The sequence below is a fragment of the Schistocerca serialis genome, chromosome 2 (genome assembly GCF_023864345.2).
Source record: "Schistocerca serialis cubense isolate TAMUIC-IGC-003099 chromosome 2, iqSchSeri2.2, whole genome shotgun sequence".
Classification (NCBI taxonomy): Eukaryota; Metazoa; Arthropoda; class Insecta; order Orthoptera; family Acrididae; genus Schistocerca; species Schistocerca serialis.
Window position 1 is genome coordinate 892729306 of NC_064639.1, and position 25885 is coordinate 892755190.

General features: G+C 45.1%; 1 protein-coding gene across 1 annotated transcript in view; it reads right to left on the bottom strand.

Moving 5' to 3' along the window:
• LOC126458231 (BMP-binding endothelial regulator protein) overlaps nt 1-25885 on the bottom strand; it is a 711827-nt gene that overhangs the window by 479648 nt on the left and 206294 nt on the right. Inside the window, exon 2 of the mRNA XM_050095129.1 lies at nt 930-1017. Coding sequence (XP_049951086.1) covers nt 930-993 — 64 coding nt within the window. The 5' untranslated portion in view covers nt 994-1017. The remainder of the gene's footprint in view (nt 1-929; nt 1018-25885) is intronic.

Sequence of the window (25885 nt, forward strand, 5' to 3'; positions counted from 1 at the left end):
GAACCGCGCGACCGCTACGGTCGCAGGTTCGAATCCTGCCTCGGGCATGGATGTGTGTGATGTCTTTAGGTTAGTTAGGTTGAAGTAGTTCTAAGTTCTAGGGGACTGATGACCCCAGATGTTAAGTCCCATAGTGCTCAGAGCCATTTGAACCAAATAACCAAACGCTCTCACACTTTCCCATGGAATAACACTAGACGCAGACAAATGAGGGTAGACAAATTTCCTCTTGGGGCGGGGGCATGGGGAGAGGAGAGGGGTGGTCGGAGGGGGTGTGGAGAAGGGTTGGAGACAGAAAGGTCGTCCGGTATCGTTGCCGAATTCAGATTAACGTGCCGACTCCGTGGCGTCACAGGACAAAGTGCGCGAAGAACATATACTAGTAAGCGGTGGGCGAAACAAAAGTGGGCCTGAAAATATTTCACGCACATTAAAAGAGGCAACCCAACTTAACTTCGGTTCCGGCCGCATATAATGTAAGTTGGGTTGTCTGTTTTAAGGTGCACGAAATATTTTCAGGACCAGTATTGTTTTGCCCACCCAGCACTTTCATTTTAGACTTGTACATGTTGTGTTTGTCTATGAATAGTGAAATAAATACAGAATACAAGCAGTCCTACAGACGGTTAATCTGAGGCGCAACGCTACTGACTGCAAGAAGAGTGTTGTCATTAACGTGCACATGGACAGTACTAGGACTCATGTGTCTTCTAGATATACTTCGCCTCAAGACCGCGTCGTAACTGGTATCAGACGTCATGGCGTGAACACAGCAGATTTCTTCCCGAGTTCGCCTCTTGTCGCAGTCACTCATGTTCTTAGGTACAGAGCTCAGCTGCTGATCACGCCCGCCTGGAGTGTGAGAGGTGAGGCGGCAGGTGGCAGCAGTGCAGACGCAGTACAGTACACACACAGAGACGGGTACTCACCGTTGATGAGGGAGCCGGCGGCGAGACCGCAGGCGGCCAGCAGCACGAGGGAAGGCGCCAGCATGGCGGCCGGGCTCTGCTTGGCGACCTGCGAACACGACGGGGAGACGTCCATACACTAGTAGTCTACAACCCGGCAGGGGCGCTGCGCGCTCATTGGTGCGCCTTGGCGGGCTCGCCACCCAAACTCACTAAGTAACGTCCTCAGTGATACATGAAAAACATCACTGCTTGTACTTTTGTAGAAAGGTTCAAATATGCAACTATTAAACCATTTTATAAGGAATACGACAAGGAAAACTTAAATAATTATCGTCCAGTTTCCTTACTGACTGCCGGCCGGTGTGGTCGAGCGATTCTAAGCGCTTCAGTCTGGAACCGCGTGACCGCTACGGTCGCAGGTTCGAATCCTGCCTCGGGCATGGATGTGTGTGATGTCCTTAGGTTAGTCAGGTTTAAGTAGTTCTAAGTTCTAGGGGACTGATGAACTCAGATGTTAAGTCCCATAGTGCTCAGAGCCATTTGAACCTTACTGACTTTTCCATCTCTCACTTCATAAATAATACACTCTTCTCACGTAGTGCAGCAAATATAAAACCAGTGTTTCCAAAAGTTGTTGACAGGACGCAGGGATCGATGCGTGGGAGTAAGCGTGTGGGGTGGAGTGAGCAGCTGAGGGTATCGGCTCTGATGGAACGGCTCAGCCCCTCGTGGCCGGAGCACCCGTTCGATGGCCGGCTTCCGACGGAACGCCGTAACAAGTCAGAGGCGGGCTGGATAGCAGCCAGCGGCCGCGTCTCCCGACCCAGGGTCGTTCCCAAACACCGTAAATATTATTGGTACGAAATAAAGAACCGAGAGCTACTCCCCATCTCGGATACTCCCTTTCTGAACTGCTTCTCCTAAAATTGCCTGTGGGGCTCCAAAGCCCTCCTGTGGAAACGCAATGTTAATTTTAAAAGTAAGAAGGTTCCTTTGAGTTTAAACAATCGAAATTTACCGTCAAAGTTACGCAAAGTAGATCTCTGAGAACTGATTTCTTTACTGTGGTGTCACCGCCAGACTCCACACTTGCTAGGTGGTAGCCTTTAAATCGGCCGCGGTCCGCTAGTATACGTCGGACCCGCGTGTCGCCACTGTCAGTGATTGCAGACAGAGCGCCACCACACGGCAGGTCTAGAGAGACGTCCTAGCACTCGCCCCAGTTGTACAGCCGACTTTGCTAGCGATGCTACACTGACAAATACGCTCTCATTTGCCGAGACGATAGTTAGCATAGCCTTCAGCTACGTCATTTGCTACGACCTAGCAAGGCACCATTACCAGTTTATATTGAGATTGTTATTAATGTATCAACAAGAGCGATGCACACCAATTATGGACTAAAGTTAAGTATTCCAAGATCTTCGTACTTTATTTGCAATTCTCAAGACATTGTCCTGTTCCAGACCTCACGCCAGTCTGCGTGATCTTAAACGCGTGCCTTTCGGCTACCTCCGAGTGGCTTGGCTGTCTTGCCAAGTCACCACAATATCTCCATTATTACTGCGGTCACGTACTGTTTCCGCATAACCAGCGATTGGAGCGACATCTGGAGGTGTACGGTTGAAAGTTGAGAACACGGCTCGAAGTCTGACGAGCTCTCGGAGAATAGCCACTCATTTATTTCGAAATTATTTACTGTTACTTTTAGGTAAATAATTTAGAGTAGAACACATGGGACAGACACGTAAAAATTTCAGAATAAGGTACTCTGAACATTTAATAGCATTGAAAATCGACAGCGCAAATTCCAAAATTGCAGACCACCTCACTGAAAACAGCTATCGCCCCAGAGGCATAGAAAATGACCTCGAGACCTCAAGACACAGTGAATCTGTACCATTTATTAACAACAGAAGGAAACTAACACACCTAAAGGTTATTAAGCATGGCATAAAAATCATCCATGATCAAATAGTAGTCTGCAACAGAACATTATTCAACAATTTAACCGAACTATCAAACAAAATACGCGCTTCCACACCCACAGACTCATATGAGAGCTTCTCTGCCTCGTGATGACTGGGTGTTGTGTGATGTCCTTAGGTTAGTTAGGTTTAAGTAGTTCTAGGGGACTCATGACCTCAGATGTTAAGTCCCATAGTGCTCAGAGCCATTTGAACCAGACACACACACACACACACACACACACACACACACACACAATAAAAACACAACTGAACAATTTCAAACTTCGCTGCCGCCAATTGCAAACTAAACAGTGAAACAAACGACTGTCAACACTGCCTCTGGAACGTAAATGTACAGTGAAAAGTGTGTGTAAGGCACAGCAACATAGTAACATTCAGAATTCGCGAACGATCACGAGAAAACGTAAGTAAACGCTGTTATAAATCCGCAACAGAATCTGTGAATAGCAAATCACATCATATACTATTCCAAATCAAAACCTCACCAAATTTTACCGATGTTCGCAGGTAACTTTAAACATACAAACAATAACAACAACACATTTATTAGGCTAATAATAGCCAAGTATAGTTCAGGACAGGTTCGCTACTGAACTGTTTATCATCAGAAAGAAGCATATGTAGCTATTTTACCGGATAACTTAGTTTAGAGGCTATATTAAAAAAATCCGGTTCAGACGTTCCCTATCATCCTCGTGTTGCAGATAACATGCTGTGTTAATATATACTTGTGGCTGATTTCTGTTGGGAGCCACAGGACATACATAAGGTAAAAAAAGGCAAAGTACACTAGCTAGTCAAAAGTATCTCTACACCAGTTAGTGAACAAATGGTTCAAATGGCTCTGAGCACTATGGGACTTAACAGCTGTGGTCATCAGTCCCCTAGAACTCAGAACTACTTAAACCTAACTAACCTAAGGACATCACACACATCCATGGTTCAAATGGCTCTGAGCACTATGGGACTTAACATCTATGGTCATCAGTCCCCTAGAACTTAGAACTACTTAAACCTAACTAACCTAAGAACAGCACACAACACCCAGCCATCACGAGGCAGAGAAAATCCCTGACCCCGCCGAGAATCGAACCCGGGAACCCGGGCGTGGGAAGCGAGAACGCTACCGCACGACCACGAGATGCGGGCACACACATCCATGCCCGAGGCAGGATTCGAACCTGCGACCGTAGTAGTCGCACGGTTCCGGACTGCGCGCCTAGAACCGCGAGACCATCGCGGCCGGCGTTAGTGAACATTAATATGAGGAGGGTCCACTCTTCTCCTTTACGACGGTTAGAAGTCAGCTGTAGATATTTTCAATGAGGTGTCTGAAAGGATGTGGAGGTATGACAGCCATTCTTCTTTAAGAGCCGCGCGGGGTAGTCTCGCGGTGGAGGCGCCTTGTCACGGTTCGCGCTTCTGCCACCCGGCGGAGTTTCGAGTCCTCCCTCGGCCATGGGTGTGTGTGCCGTTCTTAGCGTAAGTTAGATTAAGTTAGATTAAGTAGTGTGTAAGTATAGGGACCGTTGAACTCAGCAGGTTGGTCCCGTAGGTACTTACAACAAATATGAAAATTCGTCAAGAGCCGCAATCAGAAAACATAGGGTCTGGAGCAAAGTCGTCGTTGTAACTCATCCCAAAGGTGTTCCATTGGTTTCAAGTCACGTGTCTGGGCACGCCAGTCCGTTTCAGAAATTGTATCCTCCACAAACCCCATAGATGTTCGCTTATGACAGGGAGCATTGTCATGTTGATACCAACAATTACGATCTCAGAACTGGTTCTCTACTGTACAGAGTACACAACAGTGTAAATTGTTTTCCTTCGAGAAGGCGGACCCTCTGCAATTCTAGTTTTCTATCATATTTTGGATAGGGCTTTATGATTGTAAATATCAAAGCGAATAAAAAAAGAACTACTGTGAACGCGACCGCAGGCTGCATGTTGGGGCCACGCACGGCTGCCCCGGTGCCAGGAAGTGCGTGTGAGGCGGCGCTATCCCCCGGCATCGCATGCACCGCGGCCGACAGCGCGCTGGGCATCTGCCAGGGGCGCCGACGCACTGCGTGCTGACCTCGTGTAACCCCGGCGCCGCCGTCGCGACGCTACAGGGGGCGGCGCGTGACGTCAGACTGACCCGTGTAGCGTCGACAGCACTCTGCCCTGCTCCAGACATCCCGGACACGGCCGTGTCCCCGGTCCCAGACGACGATCTGTCATCTGGCACATAGCGCCGCTTGGCAGGACGACAAACTGTGCCACTGGGTGAAGTGCGTCATTCATAACGCACGCTGCGTGGCTGGAATACAGATTCACTGAGGAATCCATAAACTACGCGAGAGAGAGCGACGCGTGGCATCACTAAGCAGCACAGGCAGAGAGATTTATTCAGACTGCACTCACTCTCCGTAGATGGAATGGCGAGACCGTAGCGGCCTGGGTAACTAGGAATAAAATGTTCGACCCGTTTCACTGAACTGACTTATTCTTCAGGCTGTAGCTCCTGCTGTGATTGACTGTTTGCCAATAACGGCATGCATTTGCGGAAATACAGAAGAATTCGACCGAACTATTTTATTGTCTTTGTTCCGCTCCCACCTCCTCCCTCCCTCTCGTACTAATCCCGAATCGCCGACAATAGTAACCGTTTGCGCACTGTTATGATCCCTTGTGCCAACTTTTACACTGAAAGTAAACTTTCAGATCGAAAAACCCCAAATATTATATTTTTTTCCTTTCTACGAGAGGTAAATAAGAGATTCATAAAAAGTTAGAGAAAGATGAGTCTGCAACAAGTTATCTAATGAGTACAAGGCTGATAATCGACAGTTACTGACATAAAAAAAACCAAAAGACGAGTTCACAAATTTTTACTTCTAGGTTCATTCTACTGATGGATCGACAAATCGTAAAAATGGTTCAAATGGCTCTGAGCACTACGGGACTTAACTGCTGTGGTCATCAGTCTCCTAGAACTTAGAACTACTTAAACCTAACTAACCTAAGTACATCACACATATACATGCCCGAGGCAGGATTCGAACCTGCGACCGTAGCGATCACGCGGTTCCAGACTGTAGCGCCTAGAACCGCACGGCCACTCCGGCCGGCGACAAGTCGTAAAACTATGAAGCTCGTTGCTGCTGTTTACGAGTGGGTGGCTTACACAAAAATGATCACAAAACCTCTCTCTGGTTCTATTCTGTGTGAAAACGTAATTCAATTTACTGAAAATCATGGATGGCCACAGAATTTTAAAACAGGCACTGACTTGTTAAAACGCTTAAGTCAAGGCACGGTATTTGTGAGCTTCAAATGCAAATAGAAAACCTGTCTACGGATTCTTTCAAAACAAAACTAAGAGACGTACTGAAGGTGGATGATTATACTCCCGGGATCGATTACAATACTGACAAACTGGGCTCAATTAGAAAGCTTGCCTACGAAAAATTCTTACTTCACGTCGTGAATTAGTAGCGTCTGGTAACAAAGTAAGCAAGCACAGAGTTAATGCTTTAACTTGTGCTAATGCTACTCGTCGCCACCGACTGCCTACGTCATTGGTAAACGTAAGAAATCGCGTTGTTTCAATCACGTTAATATGACTATGATACCTGTTGTTTACACTTCACAAAAGAGCGCCTGTATGGAAAGGACGATTTTCACGGAATGACTTACGTCAAGTTTTTGTACTCTATGTAAAAGTTCATCAGTTAAAGAATGACAAAAGGGAGAAAACACGATTGTTCTTTGAAAAAGCATCATCTCATCCATCATGTGATGTATTAAAGGTAAAGGACGAGTTCATAAACGTGATGTTTCTTCCGTCTAAAGTTATTCTCTTATTGCAGCACCTGGGTCAAGGCGTTATCGAGACTAAAGAGAATTGTTACTTAAATTACAGTTAATAAGGAAAGAGGATGGAGAAGAAAATCTTATGAAATCATAAAAAAATTGGAAGATGTATCCTACATGATAGGAATAGCGTGTGATAAGAGTAAAGGAACAGAATCTCAAAAAAAAGGCCATGAAAATTTTGAGTATGGCGGAAAGATCTCAAAGTCTAACTGAAAATGACGAATAAAATATGATCGTAATACTCAACATACTAAAAGAACTCAATTGCCATGAATGTGAGGAGGACGACGTTCAAGCAGGGCTGAATGTCAACGATGCACCTCCGGGGCACCAGATCATGCAGCATAGCGAAACCGTAAACCTCGTCACTTGTAAAGGTGACACCGCCAGCATCTCATCAACTAGTAGTCCAGAAACTGAAGCTAAAAATATACGTGCTGCTGGAAATATACCGGCTGCTTGTGAAGCATTTGCATGTTCAGGAACAGCCTTGTGATGGTTTGAAGCTTAAAGTGAGAGCGACGAGTATCAGTCATCTGTCATGAAAAAAGTGCCTGGCTTAGCTGCTCGTAAGCGAGTAGGCTCGCTTGGACACAAAAATGAAGCATTTTTTAAAGCGTTAATTCTGTACATATGTAATATACATGCACAATGCATCTTTATGGTATATTTTTCTCTACTAGGCTGTACTACATATGAAGGGCTTTTTTCAATAGTGGTACAAGTCCATTTTTGTTCATTCTGAGATACAGAGTCCTAAAGTTAAATGAGCGCTGAAAAATCTGCAGTTGAGATACCAGGAATATTCAAGCATATGGCTTCTTGCTAAGGATTAACCTTTCTTTCTGTTTGTTTCGACCATTAATTTCAGAAGCATTATAGACAGAAAAGTGGAGGTAATGGACTTGTACCACTATTGAAATAAGCCCTTCATATATTCCTACCGTACTTGTATTTGTAACAATAAAATATATGTCGTTTCTATTGGTAAATTAGTAAATAAAAAATTACAGTTCTATTAAGGAATAAAGTGGTTCTCTGAAGACCCACGTCTCCCAATTACTTCGGAAAGTCGGTGCTCTACTGTAATGTAAATTTTTCACCTGCTGTAACCTGAAGATTGAAGCTGGTTTTAATTTCATCCGTACCTTCACATAAACGACGCAGGAGTTTTAATTTAACAATATGGGAAAAGGTTTCGCTTCACTCACACATCAAACGTTAGTCACCTTAAAGTCTTGTAACGTGTAAGTTCGCTCTCGTGCGCTACTCCTGTTCGCTGTTGTGACCTCAAAGGCCAGTTTGCGTTTGCAGGTAAAAGCGTTTTTGTTCGGATTCCCCACTTATTTCGAGCGATCGCATTAACCACTTATGCTATTCAAGGACGCCTCCACGACCGATCCAAACTTGCATCTGTCACGTAGTCACAATCCTTAAACTCACACAATTCGTGATTCTCGCACAGGGAGACAAAAGATATGTCGTCATTTTAGCCCGTCGAGGCATGGATACGTCATTGGTGGTTACAGTATCTGTGTTTATACAGTGTCTGTATTTCACATTGCAATGACGTTCAGACATTCGTGTGTGACAAACAGCTGAACATCAATTCGGATTCTCGGAATGCGATCGGTTTGGTGATCGTGGGTTAGTTTTGGCCGCACAAGTACAATTAACCGTTGTCAAATGTAAAGTGCAATTGTTTTATTCTTTATTGATCGATTTCCAGAATATATGCGAGTTTGTGGTACGTCATTCGGAACTCGCCTTACTACCTACGTTATTAACATACGCACGATAAGGTGCAGTCTGGACAGTGAACGGATGCAGTCTATGTTCCCTCGAAATGTCGTGCTATAGCTGGATATAAACCGTGTCGTGCTATAGCTGGATATTAGTGAACATGCAAATGCAACAGGCACGTATTATTTTGTAATGCGCCATCTACAGGTATTTCTATAATAATAATAATAATAATAATAACATCAATAATAATAAAAACAGTACCGATGTACTGATTCAGTGCGAGAAGCGCTTACACCCGTTTAAGCGCAGAACTGAGTTGTCACTGGCGCGTCCCATTGGCATGGGTGGCGCAGTCAGCGCATGCGCAGTGGCACGCGTCTCGTCTGCGGCGCAGTCGGACCCCGCTATCTGCCGCCGGCCATCTGCTGCCCCGCTGCCAGGGACGGGGCACGCGGCGGCGGCACCCAGCCACCCAGCACGCGCGTACAAAGCACCCGCAGCCAGCTACCACACTTCGCTCGCGCGCCTCCTGGTCGACCACTGACGCGGCCCGCGCCGTCCACTCACTGTGCCAGTCAGTCGGTTTTGTTACGTGAACCCCACAAAGAAACCACACAACTGACCGCGTGGCCCTGTCAACCTTCCTCAATACTCACCATAGGCGTCTGCAAGAGGGGAGAGCCAAGGGGGCACCTCCCCCCTCCCTCCCACCCACTGGAATCTGCAGTACAGAACTTTTATTCATTTACCGAATGGATCACCGGTATCAGCGTATCAGAAGTTCTTTGTGTCACCTGTCAAACTGTTCTTCTGGCATGACATATCTCGAAACTGCCCATATCGTCCGTGTTTTAGAGTGTTGCTACCCTTCCACCTCATTCCCGGAAAACTTCTGCAGACGCCCGTGCTACCCACACCGTGGTACCTGTCTCTGTCAGCCAGGCCGGCCTCACTCTGTGATAAGCAGTCTCCGCTCACGAATTATTGAAATGGTCCCTGTCGCTATCCGTTACCACTCGGAAAAACTCTCATTTGTTTCCTGAAACATATAACCGCCATTTGACTGTACAACAGCCGGCCGGAGTGGCCGTGCAATTATAGGCGCTACAGTCTGGAACCGCGTGACCGCTACGGTCGCAGGTTCGAATCCTGCCTCGGGCATGGATGTGTGTGATGTTCTTAGGTTAGTTAGGTTTAAGTAGTTCTAAGTTCTAGGGGACTGATGACCACAGTAGTTAAGTCCCTTAGTGCTCAGAGCCATTTGAACCATTTTTTTTTGACTGTACAACAGGTTTTATTCCACAATCTAGATTTCGGCCTTAGGCCGTTATCAAATGTGAGAAGTATTATACATCATTAGATTTGAGTAGTACCTAAGTCAGCTTCAAACCATTTATCTTCGGTCACACATGTTATACCTGTTTTCACGACGACTTCGGTTCTACTCAAGAAAAATGATGTGTAATACACTACCGGCCATTAAAGTTGCTACACCACGAAGATGACGTGCTACAGACGCGAAATTTAACCGACAGGAAGAAGACGCTGTGATATGGAAGTGATGAGCTTTTCAGAGCATTCACACAAGGTTGGCGCCGGTGGCGACACCGACAACGTGCTGATATGAGGAAAGTTTCCAACCAATTTCTTATACACAAACAGCAGTTGACCGGCGTTGCCTGGTGAAACGTTATTGTGGTGCCTCGTATAAGGAGGAGAAATGCGTACCATCACGTTTCCGACATTGATAAAGGACAGTTTGTAGCCTATCGTGATTGCGGTTTATCGTATCGCAACATTGCTGCTCGCGTTGGTCGAGATCCAATGACTGTTAGCAGAATATGGAATCGGTGGGTTCAGGAGGGTAATACGGAACGTCGTGCAGGACCCCAACGGCCTCGTATCACTAGCAGTCTAAATGACAGGCATCTTATCGGCATGGCTGTAACGGATCGTGCAGCCACGTCTCGATCCCTGAGTCAACAAATAGAGGCGTTTGCAAACAACAACCATCTGCACGAACAGTTCGACGACGTTTGCAGAAGCATGGACTATCAGCTCGGAGACCATAGCTGCGGTTACACTTGACGCTGCATCACAGACAGGAGTGCCTGCGATGGTGTACTCAACGACGAACCTGGGTGCACGAATGGCAAAACCTCATTTTTTCGGATGAATCGAGGTTCTGTTTACACCATCATGATGGTTGCATTCGTGTTTGGCGACATCGCGGTGAACGCACATTGGAAGCGTGTATTCGTCACCGCCATACTGGCGTATCACCCGGCGAGATGGTATGGGGTGCCATTGGTTACACGTCTCGGACACCTCTTTTTCGCATTGACGGCACTTTGAACAGTGAACGTTACATTTCAGATGTGTTACGACCCGTGGCTCTACCCTTCATTCGATACCTGTGAAACTCTACATTTCAGCAGGATAATGCACGACCGCATGTTGGAGTTCCTATACGGGCCTGTCTGGATACAGAAAATGTTCGACTGCTGCCCTGGCCAGCACATTCTCCGGATCTCTCACCAATTGAAAACGTCTGGTCAATGGTGGCCGAACAACTGGCTCGTCACAATACGCCAGTCACTACTCTTGATGAACTGTGGTATCGTGTTGAAGCTGCATGGGCGGCTGTACCTGTACACGCCATCCAAGCTCTGTTTGACTCAATGCCCACGCGTATCAAGGCCGTTATTACGGCCAGAGGTGATTGTTCTGGGTACTGATTTCTCAGGATCTATGCACCCAAATTGCTTGAAAATGTAATCACATGTCAGTGCTAGTATAATATATTTGTGCAATGAATACCCGTTTATCATCTGCATTTCTTCTTGATGTAGCAATTTTAATGGCCAGTAGTGTACTTGTAACAGTTGATAATGGGCTAAGGCCGAAATCTAATTTGTGGAATAAAACCTCTTGTACAGTTATAGGGCGGTTATATCTTCCAGAAAGTACTATATGACTGTCGCTCCATACAAAAGTAAAATCATTAGTCTCATTTGTGATCTATTGATCTGACGGAATTACAATTTCCTCGAGGCATATGAGTCTAAAGTTTCTCTTCGATGAGGATAGAAGCTATAGAGCCGAGCTCTAGTCCCGGCCTTAGCACAAATTTTAATCATTACTTCAGCTTCTGCCCCCATCGAATTTGCGTTTGTGCTACTGAATTTCTCATTTACTGTCAGAAATGACTCAAGTCTGCCAGGCATTTGAATGTAATTTGCAGAGTATCCATGTAGAACTGACGGGAAACTGCCAATCGAAATACAAGAGATACATGCGGTTCCCCAGAAAGTATTACACGCCCTCTCCCGTTCTTAAGCTACAGAAACGATGAGGAGACAATATGAGCAGCCCTCCCCTCTCACATAGTTTGCAGGTGAGGGTGACGTTTAACGTCTGGTAAAGTCACCAAAAGATCAAAACGAATTGCGAGGCGAATATCTGCATGGCCCGAAAAATGGTAACTGATCGTCAACAATAAAACTTGTGAGTTCCTCTATTAAAATAAAATCCATTAACTACGGTTACACAATAAATAAAGCGAATTTAAAAGTAGTAAATTCAACTACTTACCTAGGGATTATGATCACAAACAACGATAGTTGGAACCATCACAGGGAAACTGATTTGCGATTTTCCTAAATTCCTTCACCACAGAAGATGCAGTAAATATTCCAGAATTATAATCAAGAACAGCTATCCAGATTATGTATCAACTATCAGAATATGATGATGTAATAGCTCCATATACAACAGCTGGCTCGACATAAAATCTGTACCTCAGGACTGGAAAATTGTGCAGGTTACAGCAATATGCAAGAAACGATCTAGAAATAATCCTCTCAGTTACCGGTCCATATCACTGACATCGATCTGCAGTAGGATTTTCTGACATATGCCACGTTCGAACATTGTGAAAAACATTGAAGGAAATGATCTATTTGACCGGCCGAGCGGTTCTAGGCGCTATAGTTTGGAACCGCGCAACCGCTACGGTCGCAGGTTCGAATCCTGCCTCGGACATGGATGTGTATGATGTCCTTAGGTTAGTTTGGTTTAAGTAGTTGTATGTTCTAGGGGACTGATGACCTCAGAAGTTAAGTCCCATAGTGCTCCGAGCCATTTGAACCAAACGATATATTTACACGTACCGAGCACGTATTCAGAAATCGTTCTTGTCAAGTACAACTGCCTCTTTATTCCCACGCAATGCCGCGCGGAGTGGCCGCACGGTCTTAGGCGTCATGTCACGGATTGCGTGGCCCCTCCCACCGGAGGTTCGAGTCTTCCCTCGGGCTTGAGTGTGTGTGTTGTTCTTAGCCTAAGTTAGTTTATGTAGTGTGTAAGTCTAGGGACCAACGACCTCAGCAGTTTAGTCCCTTAGGAATTCAGACACACACATGCACACGCAATGCACAAGTTGATTCGGTATTTCTATATTTCCAAAAGGGTACAGGCAGAATTCCTCACAATCAAATTCTTTGCCTATGGAGAATCCTTTCAATCGTGCGAGGCACCACTCAGCTGAATGGGTGTCGAAGTCTCTCACAGTTATATCTTTAACTTGCTCAGAGAAGGTGCGTAGTTCACACTAAGAGTGTTGCCAAACTGGGGTTCTTAGAGGGTTACTGACGCAATGTCGAGGTTTTACCCCTTCGTGATCAAGGCACAATAAGACCCGAAACAGGGGTGGGCTGGAAAAGCATAGACATCCTTTGCTGCTTCGAATTACGTTCAAATTTCCTTGAATGGTTTTGAACGATTCCTAGTGGCGCACACTGTATACCAGAGAAAAATCTGCTGTCGCACTACACTGTAAAGGAGTCAGATGGCGTACAATGGGGTTGCAGCCCCACAGTGTCCTTAGGGTAGGGTTGATTGTCAAGAACGTCCTCCTGCTGCTCATTACAGTGCGAAGTGTCGTTTTGCCCAAGGGGTTCAAATGGTTTAAATGGCTCTGAGCACTATGGGACTTAACTGCTGAGGTTATCAGTCCCCTAGAAGTTAGAACTACTTAAACCTAACTAACCTAAGGACATCAAACACATCCATGCCAGAGGCAGGATTCGAACCTGCGACCGTAACGGTCGCGTGGTTCCAGACTGTAGCGCCTAGAACCGCTCGGCCACACCGGCCGGCTGCCCCAGAGGAAGTGGTGTTTTCATTGACGCCCATTATACCATGTCCTGGCGGATTTTAGTATCTATTCTGAGCGTTGGTGTGTGTGAAATGTTTTCCTCGGCCATCCGTAAGAAAACCAAGTGATTTCAGTGCTGGGCGGCGCGGTTCCGGTCTTCGTTGCAGAGACGTCAAAATAAGGGGCAAAATGTGGGAGAGAGACGTCCTGCCCATCATGTGACACGTCCGCGATTGTATAGGGCAGAATTGTACTGAAATTTTGTATCAATGTGACACCATTAACCCACCTTACACGACAAATGAACTTCTGTAGCCCTTTTCTTCGCAAGTCTCGACACGTTGCTGTTTGAAGCATCGCCAAGCCCGCGGGTAACGTCGCAGGGCCCTACGATTTTGCACCGTTGGAGAGGAAGGCTGTAGTCACCTTCGAGCCAAATTCAAACTTATGTGTCCCATTGTGAGACAATTACGGGGTTTCGAGAAAGCGATACCTTTTTTTCACACTTAAGTACTTGGCAGAGGGTTCATAGAAGCGCTGTAAAACTATTTCTCAGCATTTCGACTATCGAATAGCACTAAGGAGAAATGAAGACGTAAGCCTTCCCTTCTGAGCTCTTATTTCTTTTATTCTGTCGCAATGGTCATTTCTCTCTATGTAGCTGGGAGTCCACAAAATATCGGATTTGGAAAAGTGATACTTTTTTTACACGCTGTAGATGTAGATGTGGAGTTTTCAAGGCTCTGAGCACTATGGGACTTAACATCTAGGGTCATCAGTCCCCTAGAACTTAGAACTACTTAAACCTAACTAACCTAAGGACAGCACACAACACCCAGCCATCACGAGGCAGAGAAAATCCCTGACCCCGCCGGGAATCGAACCCGGGAACCCGGGCGTGGGAAGCGAGCACGCTACCGCACGACCACGAGATGCGGGCAGTTTTCAAGGAAAGTAAACTCTTGGAACCTTACAGTAAACCACATAGTGATTTGTAGCGAATGCCACTGGACTCGGCTTTCACGTTCACTAAATGAATCTGTGACGGAAAGCGCTGCTGTTCTTCCGATCTTTGCTATTCTCGTATCAATCCTGCCTGCCTGGAAAGGGAAGCAGGGTCGACCTTGAAAAAGTCTCCGACAGTGCAGGATGGTGCAAGATGTTCGAAATTCTTAGAAAAATAAGGGTACGCTGTATGGAAAGACGGGTAAAACACAACATGTAAAAGACCGAAGAGAGGATCAATAAGACTGGAAGACCAAGAAAAGTGCTCGGATTAAAAAGGGTGTATGGCATGGCTGTAGTCTTTCACCTCTACTGTTTTAAGAGTGGAGAGAAATAGAAGAAACGAGAAGAACGAGGAAAACAGTTACGCTTTGTCGCCCGCCGGCTACATCAAGGGCAGTCTCTAGGACGGCGGCCTTAATGTCAGAACTGGGAATCACGAAGTAGATAAAGTTAAGGAATTCTGCTACGTAGGCAGCAAAATAACCGGTGATGGACAGAACACGGAGGACATAAAAAGCAGACTAGCACTGGCAGATAGGCATTCGTGGCCAAGATAAGCCTAGTAGTATCAAACATAGGCCTCAATTTGCGGAAGAAATTTATGAGAGTGCATTTTCGAGTACAGCATTGTATGGAACTGAAACATGGTTTGTGGGAAAGTCGAGACAGAAGAGAATGGAAGCATTCGAGGGGTGGTGCAACAGAAGAACGTTGAAAATTAGGTGGATTGATAGGGCATGGACTGACAAAGTAAGAAATGGACTGATAAGGTAAGGAATGAGGAGGTTCTCCATAGAATCGGCGAGGAAAGGAATATTTGGAAAACATCGACAGGAAGAAGGGACAGGTTGACAGGGTATCTGTTAAGACATCAGGGAATAACGCCATGGTACTAGAGGAAACTGTAGAGAACAAAAACTGTACAGGCAGTCAGGGACTGGAACACATCCAGCAAATAGCTGAGTAAGTAGGTTGCAAGTGCTACTGTCTTCCAGACGAAAAGGTTGGCTGAGGAGAGGAATTCATAGAATGCCGCTTCAAACCAGTCAGAAGACTGACGACTGATAAAATGGGGTGCAGACTGACCTGGCAGTATTCAAATATCGTTCGAACGAGGGTTGTGCAGCCAGCCGCGGTGGCCGAGCGGTTCTAGGCGCTTCAGTCCGGAACTGCGCGTCTGCTACGGTCGCAGGTTCGAATCCTGCCTCCGGCATAGATGTGTGTGATGTCCTTAGGTTAGTTAGGTATGAGTAGTTCTCAGTTCTAGGGGACTGATGACCTCAGAAGTTAAGTCCCATAGTGCTCAGAGCCATTTGACCCATTTGAGGGTTGTATGACTACCTGATCCACACAATTCCGAAGACGGCAAGAGCTGACAAGTGCGAGAATTATCGCACAATCAGCTTAACAGCTCATGGATCGAAGCTGCTTACAAGAATAATATACAGAAGAATGGAAAAGAAAATTGAGAATGCGCTAGGTGACGATCAGTTTGGCTTTAGGAAAAGTAAAGGGACGAGAGAGGCAATTCTGACGTTACGGCTAATAATGGAAGCAAGGCTAAAGAAAAATCAAGACATTTTCATAGGATTTGTCGACCTGGAAAAAGCGTTCGACAATATAAAATGGTGCAAGCTGTTCGAGATTCTGAAAAAATTAGGGGTAAGCTATAGGGAGAGACGGGTCATATACAATACGTACAACAACCAAGAGGGAATAATAAGAGTGGACGATCAAGAACGAAGTGCTCGTATTAAGAAGGGTGTAAGACAAGGCTGTAGCCTTTCCCCCCTACTCTTCAATCTGTACATCGAGGAAGCAATGATGGAAGTAAAAGAAAGGTTCAGGAGTGGAATTAAAATACAAGGTGAAAGGATATCAATGATACGATTCGCTGATGACATTGCTATCCTGAGTGAAAGTGAAGAAGAATTAAATGATCTGCTGAACGGAATGAACAGTCTAATGAGTACACAGTATGGTTTGAGAGTAAATCGGAGAAAGACGAAGGTAATGAGAAGTAGTAGAAATGAGAACAGCGAGAAACTTAACATCAGGACTGATGGTCACGAAGTCAATGAAGTTAAGGAATTCTGCTACCTAGGCAGTAAAATAACCAATGACGGACGGAGCAAGGAGGACATCAAAAGGAGACTCGCTATGGCAAAAAAGGCATTTCTGGCCAAGAGAAGTCTACTAATATCAAATACCGGCCTTAATTTGAGGAAGAAATTTCTGAGGATGTACGTCTGGAGTACATCATTGTATGGTAGTGAAACATGGACTGTGGGAAAACCGGAACAGAAGAGAATCGAAGCATTTGAGATGTGGTGCTATAGACGAATGTTGAAAATTGGGTGGACTGATAAGGTAAGGAATGAGGAGGTTCTACGCAGAATCGGAGGGGAAAGGAATATGTGGAAAACATTGATAAGGAGAAGGGACAGGATGATAGGACATCTGCTAAGACATGAGGGAATGACTTCCATGGTACTAGAGGGAGCTGTGGAGGGCAAAAACTGTAGAGGAAGACAGAGATTGGAATGCGTCAAGCAAATAATTGAGGACGTAGGTTGCAAGTGCTATTCTGAGATGAAGAGGTTAGCACAGGAAAGGAATTCGTGGCGGGCCGCATCAAACCAGTCAGTAGACTGATGACCAAAAAAAAAATGACTACCTGCTACATGCCGTGAGTATTCTTCAATGGAATTGCTCGCAGTCTTTCATCTACCTTTCCTACGATTTGGTTTTCATGGTCGTAAAATTATATATCAGTCAGCAAGCATACTGCCAGATGTCTAAAGGCTGTGATTGTTTCCAGTGCTGTTCGAAAGTGTGAAATCATAGAACAATGTGTCTTTCCGTCTATTGATATAGGTTACGTTTGTTTATGCTGAGGGCCAACTGCCAATTTCTGAACCAAGCATCGATTACCTGCAGGCTTCCTCAATTTTGTTAAGAAAAAGAAGACCTTCATTTATCTCATTTTGCCGTCATGATTATTATTCCTGATGTACCGGGTGATTCAAAAAGAAAGAACAGATTTCAGTTTCAAAGTTCCAGTCACTGCAGAAATTGTGTCTCATTGACCTAACAGAAGGAACGAATTTTGCATTTCAGTTCTCCAAGATATGGCAGAGGACAATTTTTCTGAAAAAATCGTAGTTTCATCTATCGGGTAGAGTAAACCGCCATACTCTATAAGAATTTCGGAATCACAAAGTCTTGGCGTCGTCGTCGAATATGAAAGCTACCCAACGAAACTGAAAATGTTTTGCATCGTTTTTGTCCACAAAGTTTATGAAACTGTTGTGTACTAGTTTATATGGTTCAAATGGCTCTGAGCACTATGGGACTTAACTTCTGAGGTCATCAGTCCCCTAGAACTTAGAACTACCTAAATCTAACTAACCTAAGGACATCACACACATCCATGCCCGAGGCGGGATTCGAACCTGCGACCGTAGCGGTCGCGCGGTTCCAGACTGAAGCGCCTAGAACGGCACGGCCACACAGGCTGGCCGTACCACTTTGTAGTCAACGGTAAGAAGATATGGGCTCAGAATAGTGAAAGACTGCGATCGCAGGAAAAGTGGACAGGGGCAAGCAAATACAGTGAAAATGTTTATTTAACTTGTATTTCTCTAAACATGCATAGACGCATTACAAATAACGTAGCAAGAAAAAGAGTCCAGCTCTCAGTGTCAACAAGGAAGACGCTCTCAGAATTAAAACGCAAACGATGATACAAACAGTCCTGTTAAAGGAACATCCGCAACTGAGCATTATACCAGAGTTTGAAAATCCCGCTTCAGTTGCGAAGTTCTTTTATTACCACATGACCGGTTTCGGGCTCTTATAAGCCCATCTTCAGGTGTCGTAACCTGGTGCTGTGGCCCCCGAGCGCCGCGGTGGACGTGTAGTAGGCGCTGTGTGCTGCCTATGAGCGCAGAACAGGGACAGACAACTGAAGCGGTATTTTCAACCTCCGGGACAAACGATGGTGTCGGAGTTGTGACTGGGTGGCGTCTGCATAGCATCGCTTAGCAAAGAGGCTCGAAGTGCCAGTGGGCGCGGCTGTGTGCTGCCGCTAGCCGTCCGGTATCGTGGCTGCAGATGGGGCTCAGCGGGCGCGCACCATTGGGTCCGCCAGATCCCGAGCGGTCGCTATTGGCGTCTCACAGAAACGTGCAATTCTGTTTCCAGTTTTGATGCCCATGTGGTGGTATCGACACGTGATTGCCCAAGACCTTTCATTTTTATGGAGAAAACTGCGACAGGAATGTCAAATTCGTTGTTTCTTCAACTTCACGAAGATTCAAATGATTTCATTTTTATGCACGACGGCACCCTGTCTCCCTTTCACCTTGAAGCGCGGTGTTATCTTAACAACACTATCTGACAACGTTGGAGGAGGTGGAGAACGAGATCCTGTTCATTGCTTTTGCCACCGCCAGGTCACCAGACGTCAGACTTTGTGACTCTTTTCTCCGAGGCTGCATGGGTGTCTTTGCTCCATCTATGGCAGCTACTCTACAAGAACTGAGAAATCGAACTGTTGAAGCTGTCGTTCCAATAAACAGGTACCTGTTGATTCGTACGTGGAATGAAATGGACTACTGTTTCAATGTTCCTCGAGAAATGCATGGTACTCGTGTTAAGTGTATGGTGTAGTATCTGTGCGAACGTAAAACTTTGAACTTTCCTCTGTCCTGTGAGATGTGGGCTCTGTTTCTGTCTTTCATAGTCAACTGAAATCTGTTCTTTCTTTCTGACTCACCCTGTATGTAGGAGTACTTGACAAGCCCCACGGCAGGTCTTCAGCAGTACGCGACGGGCTAGGTAAGTGAGGCGCCGCGGCAGCCCGGGCCGGGGCTCTGTTCGTACTTTGTAGCCGCTGGCCAGAGGAGGGCGCGGGTTACGGAAGGCGCTTGGCCGCCCGCCTGACAGTTAATCGCTACCGCCGGCGAATGCGGAATCCGGACGGGCGTCGGCCCGCCAGGCCGGTGCGTGGCGCGGCAGAGCACTCCGCAGCACAGCACGGCGCGGCATAGCTGGGCGTCCGCGCGCCGTGCTTTACGCCGCCACCTCTTGGCCGGCCGCGCCGCTGTGCAACCTGCCAACCCTTTTTTCTTTTCGCTTCGCCAACGTTCCGCAGCTGGAGAGGGTTTCTTGCATACTAATATCCTAATTCTTCTGTCTTTGTCTGCTCTAACCGGATTAAGGAACCAAGAAAGCACAGACAGGATAACTCTGAACTTTTAAAATCTACGCTTTCGCATTTACTTATGTACTGAAACGTAGAAGATAATAATTAAACTATCATTTACGAATTTTTGAGAGGGTGAGGTATTCTAGACGGTCTCGTAAACTGACATACGGCCGGGAGAACGGTGTGCTGACCACATGCCCCTTCACAGCCGCATCCAGTGACGCCAGTGGTCTAAGGATGACACGGCGGCCGGTCGGTACCGTTGGGCCTTCCGAGGCCTGTTCGCACGGAGTGGTAGAGTTAGCAGATGTATTCTAGCAGAGTATCTCACCTTAGCAACAAAAATATCCTCAGTAAATCACAGTTTGCGGATTTAGAAGAGTTGCTCTACTGAAAATGCGATTTACATGTTCACTCGCCAGATTTTGCAAGCAGTAAATACTAAAATAACTATCTACGGCATTAGACTGTATGAATCACAGAATTCCCCTAGATAAATTGAAGTTTTATGGGATTGGTGGTATTGCCAACCAATGGATAACGTTGTATCTGCCAAAAAGAATGCAGAAAGTTATACTTTGTAATCCAACCATTGTAGTCTAGGGACATAATTCTGACTGTTCAGAAATCGCGATGAGGTCCTCCAAGGCTCAGTCTTAGGTCCACTGTTGTTCCTCGTGTACCGTATGTAGGCGATCTTCTGTCTAATATACAACAAGTAGAATTATTTCTTTTTGCAGATTGTAATAAGTCCAAGCACACATACAGAAACAGAAGAAATGGTAAACGAAGTTCTTGAAAGCATCACTGACTGTTTTTCTGCGAATCATCTCACCCCTAGTTTTAAAAAGACAACATATTCATTTCTCCACATCTAGGAGTATCACGCCAATGGCAAGTGTAGCAGATAGTGAGGATATGATAAGTAGGGTGGAAACTTCAAACTTCTTAGGTGTCTAAATCGATGATAATCTAAACTGGAAAAAGCCCATTTCCGAACTCCTAGAGTTTAATCATATTGGGACCTACAATCTTTGCAAATCTCGGGAAAGACAAATCAGAAAGTTGACATATTTTATATATTTTCGTTCAATAATGTGATGTGGAATAATGTTTCGGGGTAACTCATAAGAAAGAAAGTATTCGTTGCTGAAAAACGTGCTGTAAGAATAATATGTGGCCATCACGCACGATCATCTTAAAATCTATTTGGCCAGATGAAAATCCGCAACTGAGGAACATATTTGTGGAATAATGGCTCTGAGCACTATGGGACTTAACAGCTGTGGTCATCAGTCCCCTAGAACTTAGAACTACTTAAACCTAACTAACCTAAGGACATCACACACATCCATGCCCGAGGCAGGATTCGAACCTGCGACCGTAGCAGCCGCGCGGTTCCGGACTGCGCGCCTAGAACCGCGAGACCACCGCGGCCGGCATTTGTGGAATAAAAATCCACTTCAGTTACTAGCAATTTTATTAATTTATTTTACGACCAGTCGTGGAAGGGAAAGTGACGTTCATTACTTCACACTGAGGTTGTTTCTAGCACAAAAAGATTTACACAATGCTGCAACATAAATTTTCGATCATTTACCCAGTGATATAAAATACCTGACAGACAACAAAGTAAAAGTTGAAAACAAACTGAGAAAATTTCACCTTCTTGCATTCCGTACAAGAATTTCTATTACTGCTACGTGGTGGGTAGGAATTACTAGTTCACATTGGTTAAAAATGTTAGAAATGTTCAGAATGTAGCCATATGTACATATTACTTTGCGATGTGAACGTAATTTGACTGGTTCCACATCATTACGATATATCGTTCAAAACTAACACCCATCTCATATATTCCTCATACCGGATGCAATATTTTTGGTATGGTTGTTTCTCTAAATAATGGCAAGAGAATGTCGTCTACTGGAGGAAACGTGTCTCGACTTGGGTATTTCAGTGCTCTGTCAAATTGTTCTCGCTGTGTTACATCTCCCATCTAATCTTTATTAACTTCGTTTTCCCTTTCCATAATATTGTCCTCACGTTCTTTCTCTTATATACCTTACTACAGAAGTGCCATTTGACCTCCTAATGTTCATACAGCCACGTCTCTTTTCTCCAGAAATTTCTATGTTTCTCATGTTCCAAATTTATTTTTCAATATGCCGCTTAAATCTTCCAATGCATGTTGTATCTTTTACAGCTTTCAAGTTATCTTTCATCAGGCGCGGATCCAATACAGGAGGGGGGGGGGGCGGTGGGGGTCTGGATATAACGAACCCCTCTCGCAAAATTATTTTGTAGTAGCGTTTATGGCTTAACAAACAATTTGCAATCCCGAAATCTCTTCGAACAAACAACGTACGGTGAAAAAATAACGAACATTTTTTGAAAACAGTTTTAGTTATTTTTTATTCTGCGTCAGCATTATCCCCTTCAAAACAGTCCCCATTAGAAATTACACACTTGTGTCAGTGCTTTTTCCATACCCCGAAACTCTTCTGGAACTCTATTTTTGGGATAGATGTCCGTTTTTTAGCGATACGTCTGTAGTCACGCCTTTGTAAAACGACTGCCCTTTAAGTTTTTCTTTGTTTTTTTCGAACATAAAAAGGTGACATTGGGCCATGTCTGGCGAATACGGCGGCTGGGGCATTACTGCAGTATTGCTTACGCCCAAAAAGCCACAAGTAAGCAACGATGATTGAGAAGTTGCATTATCGTGATGCATAAAACCAAGCCTTTTTTCGGATTGGTTCTCGCAAACGGTGTTGTACTTGCAAGTAGTATTCCTTATTGATCGTTCGACCTTGTGGCTAGAACTTGCCCTTTAAATCGAACAGGGTGAGGATATTGTTCACAATTCATTGCACTTATCGAGCTTTTCTCGGCCTTGGCTATCTAGAATACTTCCACTGCCAGGACTGAACCTTAGCTTCGATAACACATCCATAATGCCATCTTTCATCATCCGTTATGAAACGTTTCAACAGCTCTGAATTGCTGTTGGCTTCATCTAGCAGCTCTTGAACAACTTACATTCGTCACAGTTTGTTATTCTAAATTCAACAATTTTGGAGCAAACTATGTTGCCACACGTTTCACAGCCAAAACATCTGATAAAAACGTCATGGCATGAGCGAATTGATATGCCCAGTCCCCTAGAACTTAGAACTACTTAAACCTAACTAACCTAAGGACGTCACACACATCCATGCCCGAGGCAGGATTCGAACCTGCAACCGTAGCGGTCACTCGGTTCCAGACTGAAGCGCCTAGAACCGCTCTGCCACACCGGCCGTCAATTTGAGCAGCAGTTGGCACTACAGTGACAGAACGAACTGTTTCAAATCTGTTATTTCAAGTACACTTCTGAGCCAGAAGCCCTACAGCATGCCTTCGACTGACCCAAACCACCCCCATTTGCGACTTCAGTGGTGTTAAAAAATGCGTCTGAGCACTATTGGACTTAACTTCTGAGGTCATCAGTCCCCTAGAACTTAAAACTACTTAAACCTAACTAACCTAAGGACATCACACACATCCATACCCGAGGCAGGATTCGAACCTGCGACCGTAGCGGTCGCTCGGTTCCAGACTGAAGCACCAAGAACCGTTCTGCCACACCGGCCGGCGGGGCCATGTCAGTTAGATTTGGAAATTAATTTTTCTGCTTTCTGTCTACTGTCTTGTTTCACCACCAGACAGATCCAAGAGACTTTCAATGGACTGTATTATTTTTCCTTGCTAGTCAGAAGAGTTCAGATGGCAATTGGATAAGGTTATGTGGAGATGATAGTGAACGGACAGACGACCACAAACATGTCCAATATTATCTATCTGAATAGGCTGCTAAATTTATTCAGGACTATGCTATATGGTCACGATACTCCTGTAACTATGAACAATTTTATTCTGCAGCAGTTACAGTTTATAATGGAGAAAATTCTTGCAGACTCTAAGATTCGTATTGGCTGCTCTCTGTTTGAATACTACCTCATATTATTATTCACTGACATAGACTTGGAGGCGGGTTATATTGTACAAAAATTTATTGTTGAGCTACGGGTTCGTTCTTGCTGGTACTGTCTTTATACTTTTGTTGTGCGAAAATCGTTAATCAGCCAGCTAAGGTCATTCGTATCACGATACTCCACAGTTATTTCTTGGTAGCAGGTGTCTGTGTTTAGGAAAGACCAAATGTTGATCGAACCACAGACCAACACAAACGTCTTATGATAAACGCGGTTAGAATTCCTAAAAAAGGAGATAATAGTTGGAAAGTCTGAACTCAGTCACAAAGGTCGTAAAATTGCAGTTTATGTAGAATGTAGTAGAAACTAGGCAAATCTAGTATCAGCTCTCAGTATCCCAGAAATAAGAAGGGACACAAATGTTGAAATGTGTGTGAAATCTTATGGGACTTAACTGCTAAGGTCATCAGTCCCTAAGCTTACACACTACTTAACCTAAATTATCCTAAGGACAAACACAAACACCCATCACCCATGCCCGAGGGAGGACTCGAACCTCCGCCGGGACCAGCGGCACAGTCCATGACTGCAGCGCCTTAGACAGTTTTTTTTTTTTTGTTGCTGTTCTTATTTTGTTCCATATTGTTCGTTGAGTTTGTTCGTGGCGGACGTCCGATGACACTGTCAGGTTGTTTGTTGATCCGTTCACTCAGTTCAGCCGGCTTCAGTGGTGTCAAGCGAAAGCTCATTGGAGAGCAGGGTGGATGTCTGTCGCGTTTTCTGAGGAGAGCTGGTTCTGCCTCGGTGCCAGTGATTGCCATGTGATTGTTAGGAGGCGGCCAGTTGACGGCCTGCAAGCAACCTGTCTGCGTGCTAGACAAACTGGACCTACACCTGGTGTTATGGACTGTGGTGCGGTTTCTTATGACGACAGTGGTTATCCCACGCACCCTGACTGCAGATCTGCACGTCAATCTGGCGATTCAACCTGTTGTATTACCATTCATGAACAGCATTCCAGGGGGGTGTTTTCCAACAGGATAACCCTCGCCCAACTACCACTGTTGTAACCCAACATGCTTTACAGAGTGTCCAAATGTAGCCTTGGCTTGCTCGATCACCAGATCTGTCTCCAGTTGAACACATATGGAACATCATCGGACGATAACTCTTGCGTCATCCACAAACAGCATTAATCGTCCCTGCATTGACCGACCAAGTGCAACAACCATGGAACTCCATCCCGCAAACTAACATCCGGCACCTGTACAAAACGATGCATGCACGTTTGCATGCTGGAATTCAGCATATTGGTAGTTACACGGATAATTAATGTACCAGTATTTTACGTTTGCAATGCCATACCTCGCGCTTACATTAACCTGTGATCTTGCAATGATTACTTCATTACTCTACGTTATTTTGGTGTTGCGATTTTTTCTCCCTAGAAGAATATAATAATTCCAATCGCAAAGAAACCAGGTGTTGACAGATATGAAAATTACCGAACTATCACAGCTGCAAAATACTGACGCGAATTCTTTACAGACGAATGTAAAAACTGGTAGAAGCCGACCTCGGGGAAGATCAGTTTGGATTCCGTAGAAATGTTGGAAAACATGAGCCAATACTGACCCTACGACTTATCTTAGAAGAAAGATTAAGGAAAGGCAAACGTAGACTTAGAGAAAGCTTTTGACAATGTTGACTGGAATACTCTCTTTCAAATTCTGAAAATACAGGGAGCGAAAGGCTATTTACAATTTGTACAGAAACCAGATGGCAGTTATATGAATCGAGAGGCATGAAAGGGAAGCAGTGGTTGGGAAGGGAGTGAGACAGGGTTGTAGCCTCTCCCAGATGCTATTCAATCTGTATATTGAGCAAGCAGTAAAAGAAACAAAAGAAAAATTTGGAGTAGATATTAAAATGCATGGAGAAGAAATTAAAACGGAATGGACAGTGTCTTGAAAGTAGGGTATAAGATGAACATCAACAAAAGCAAAAGAAGGATAATGGAA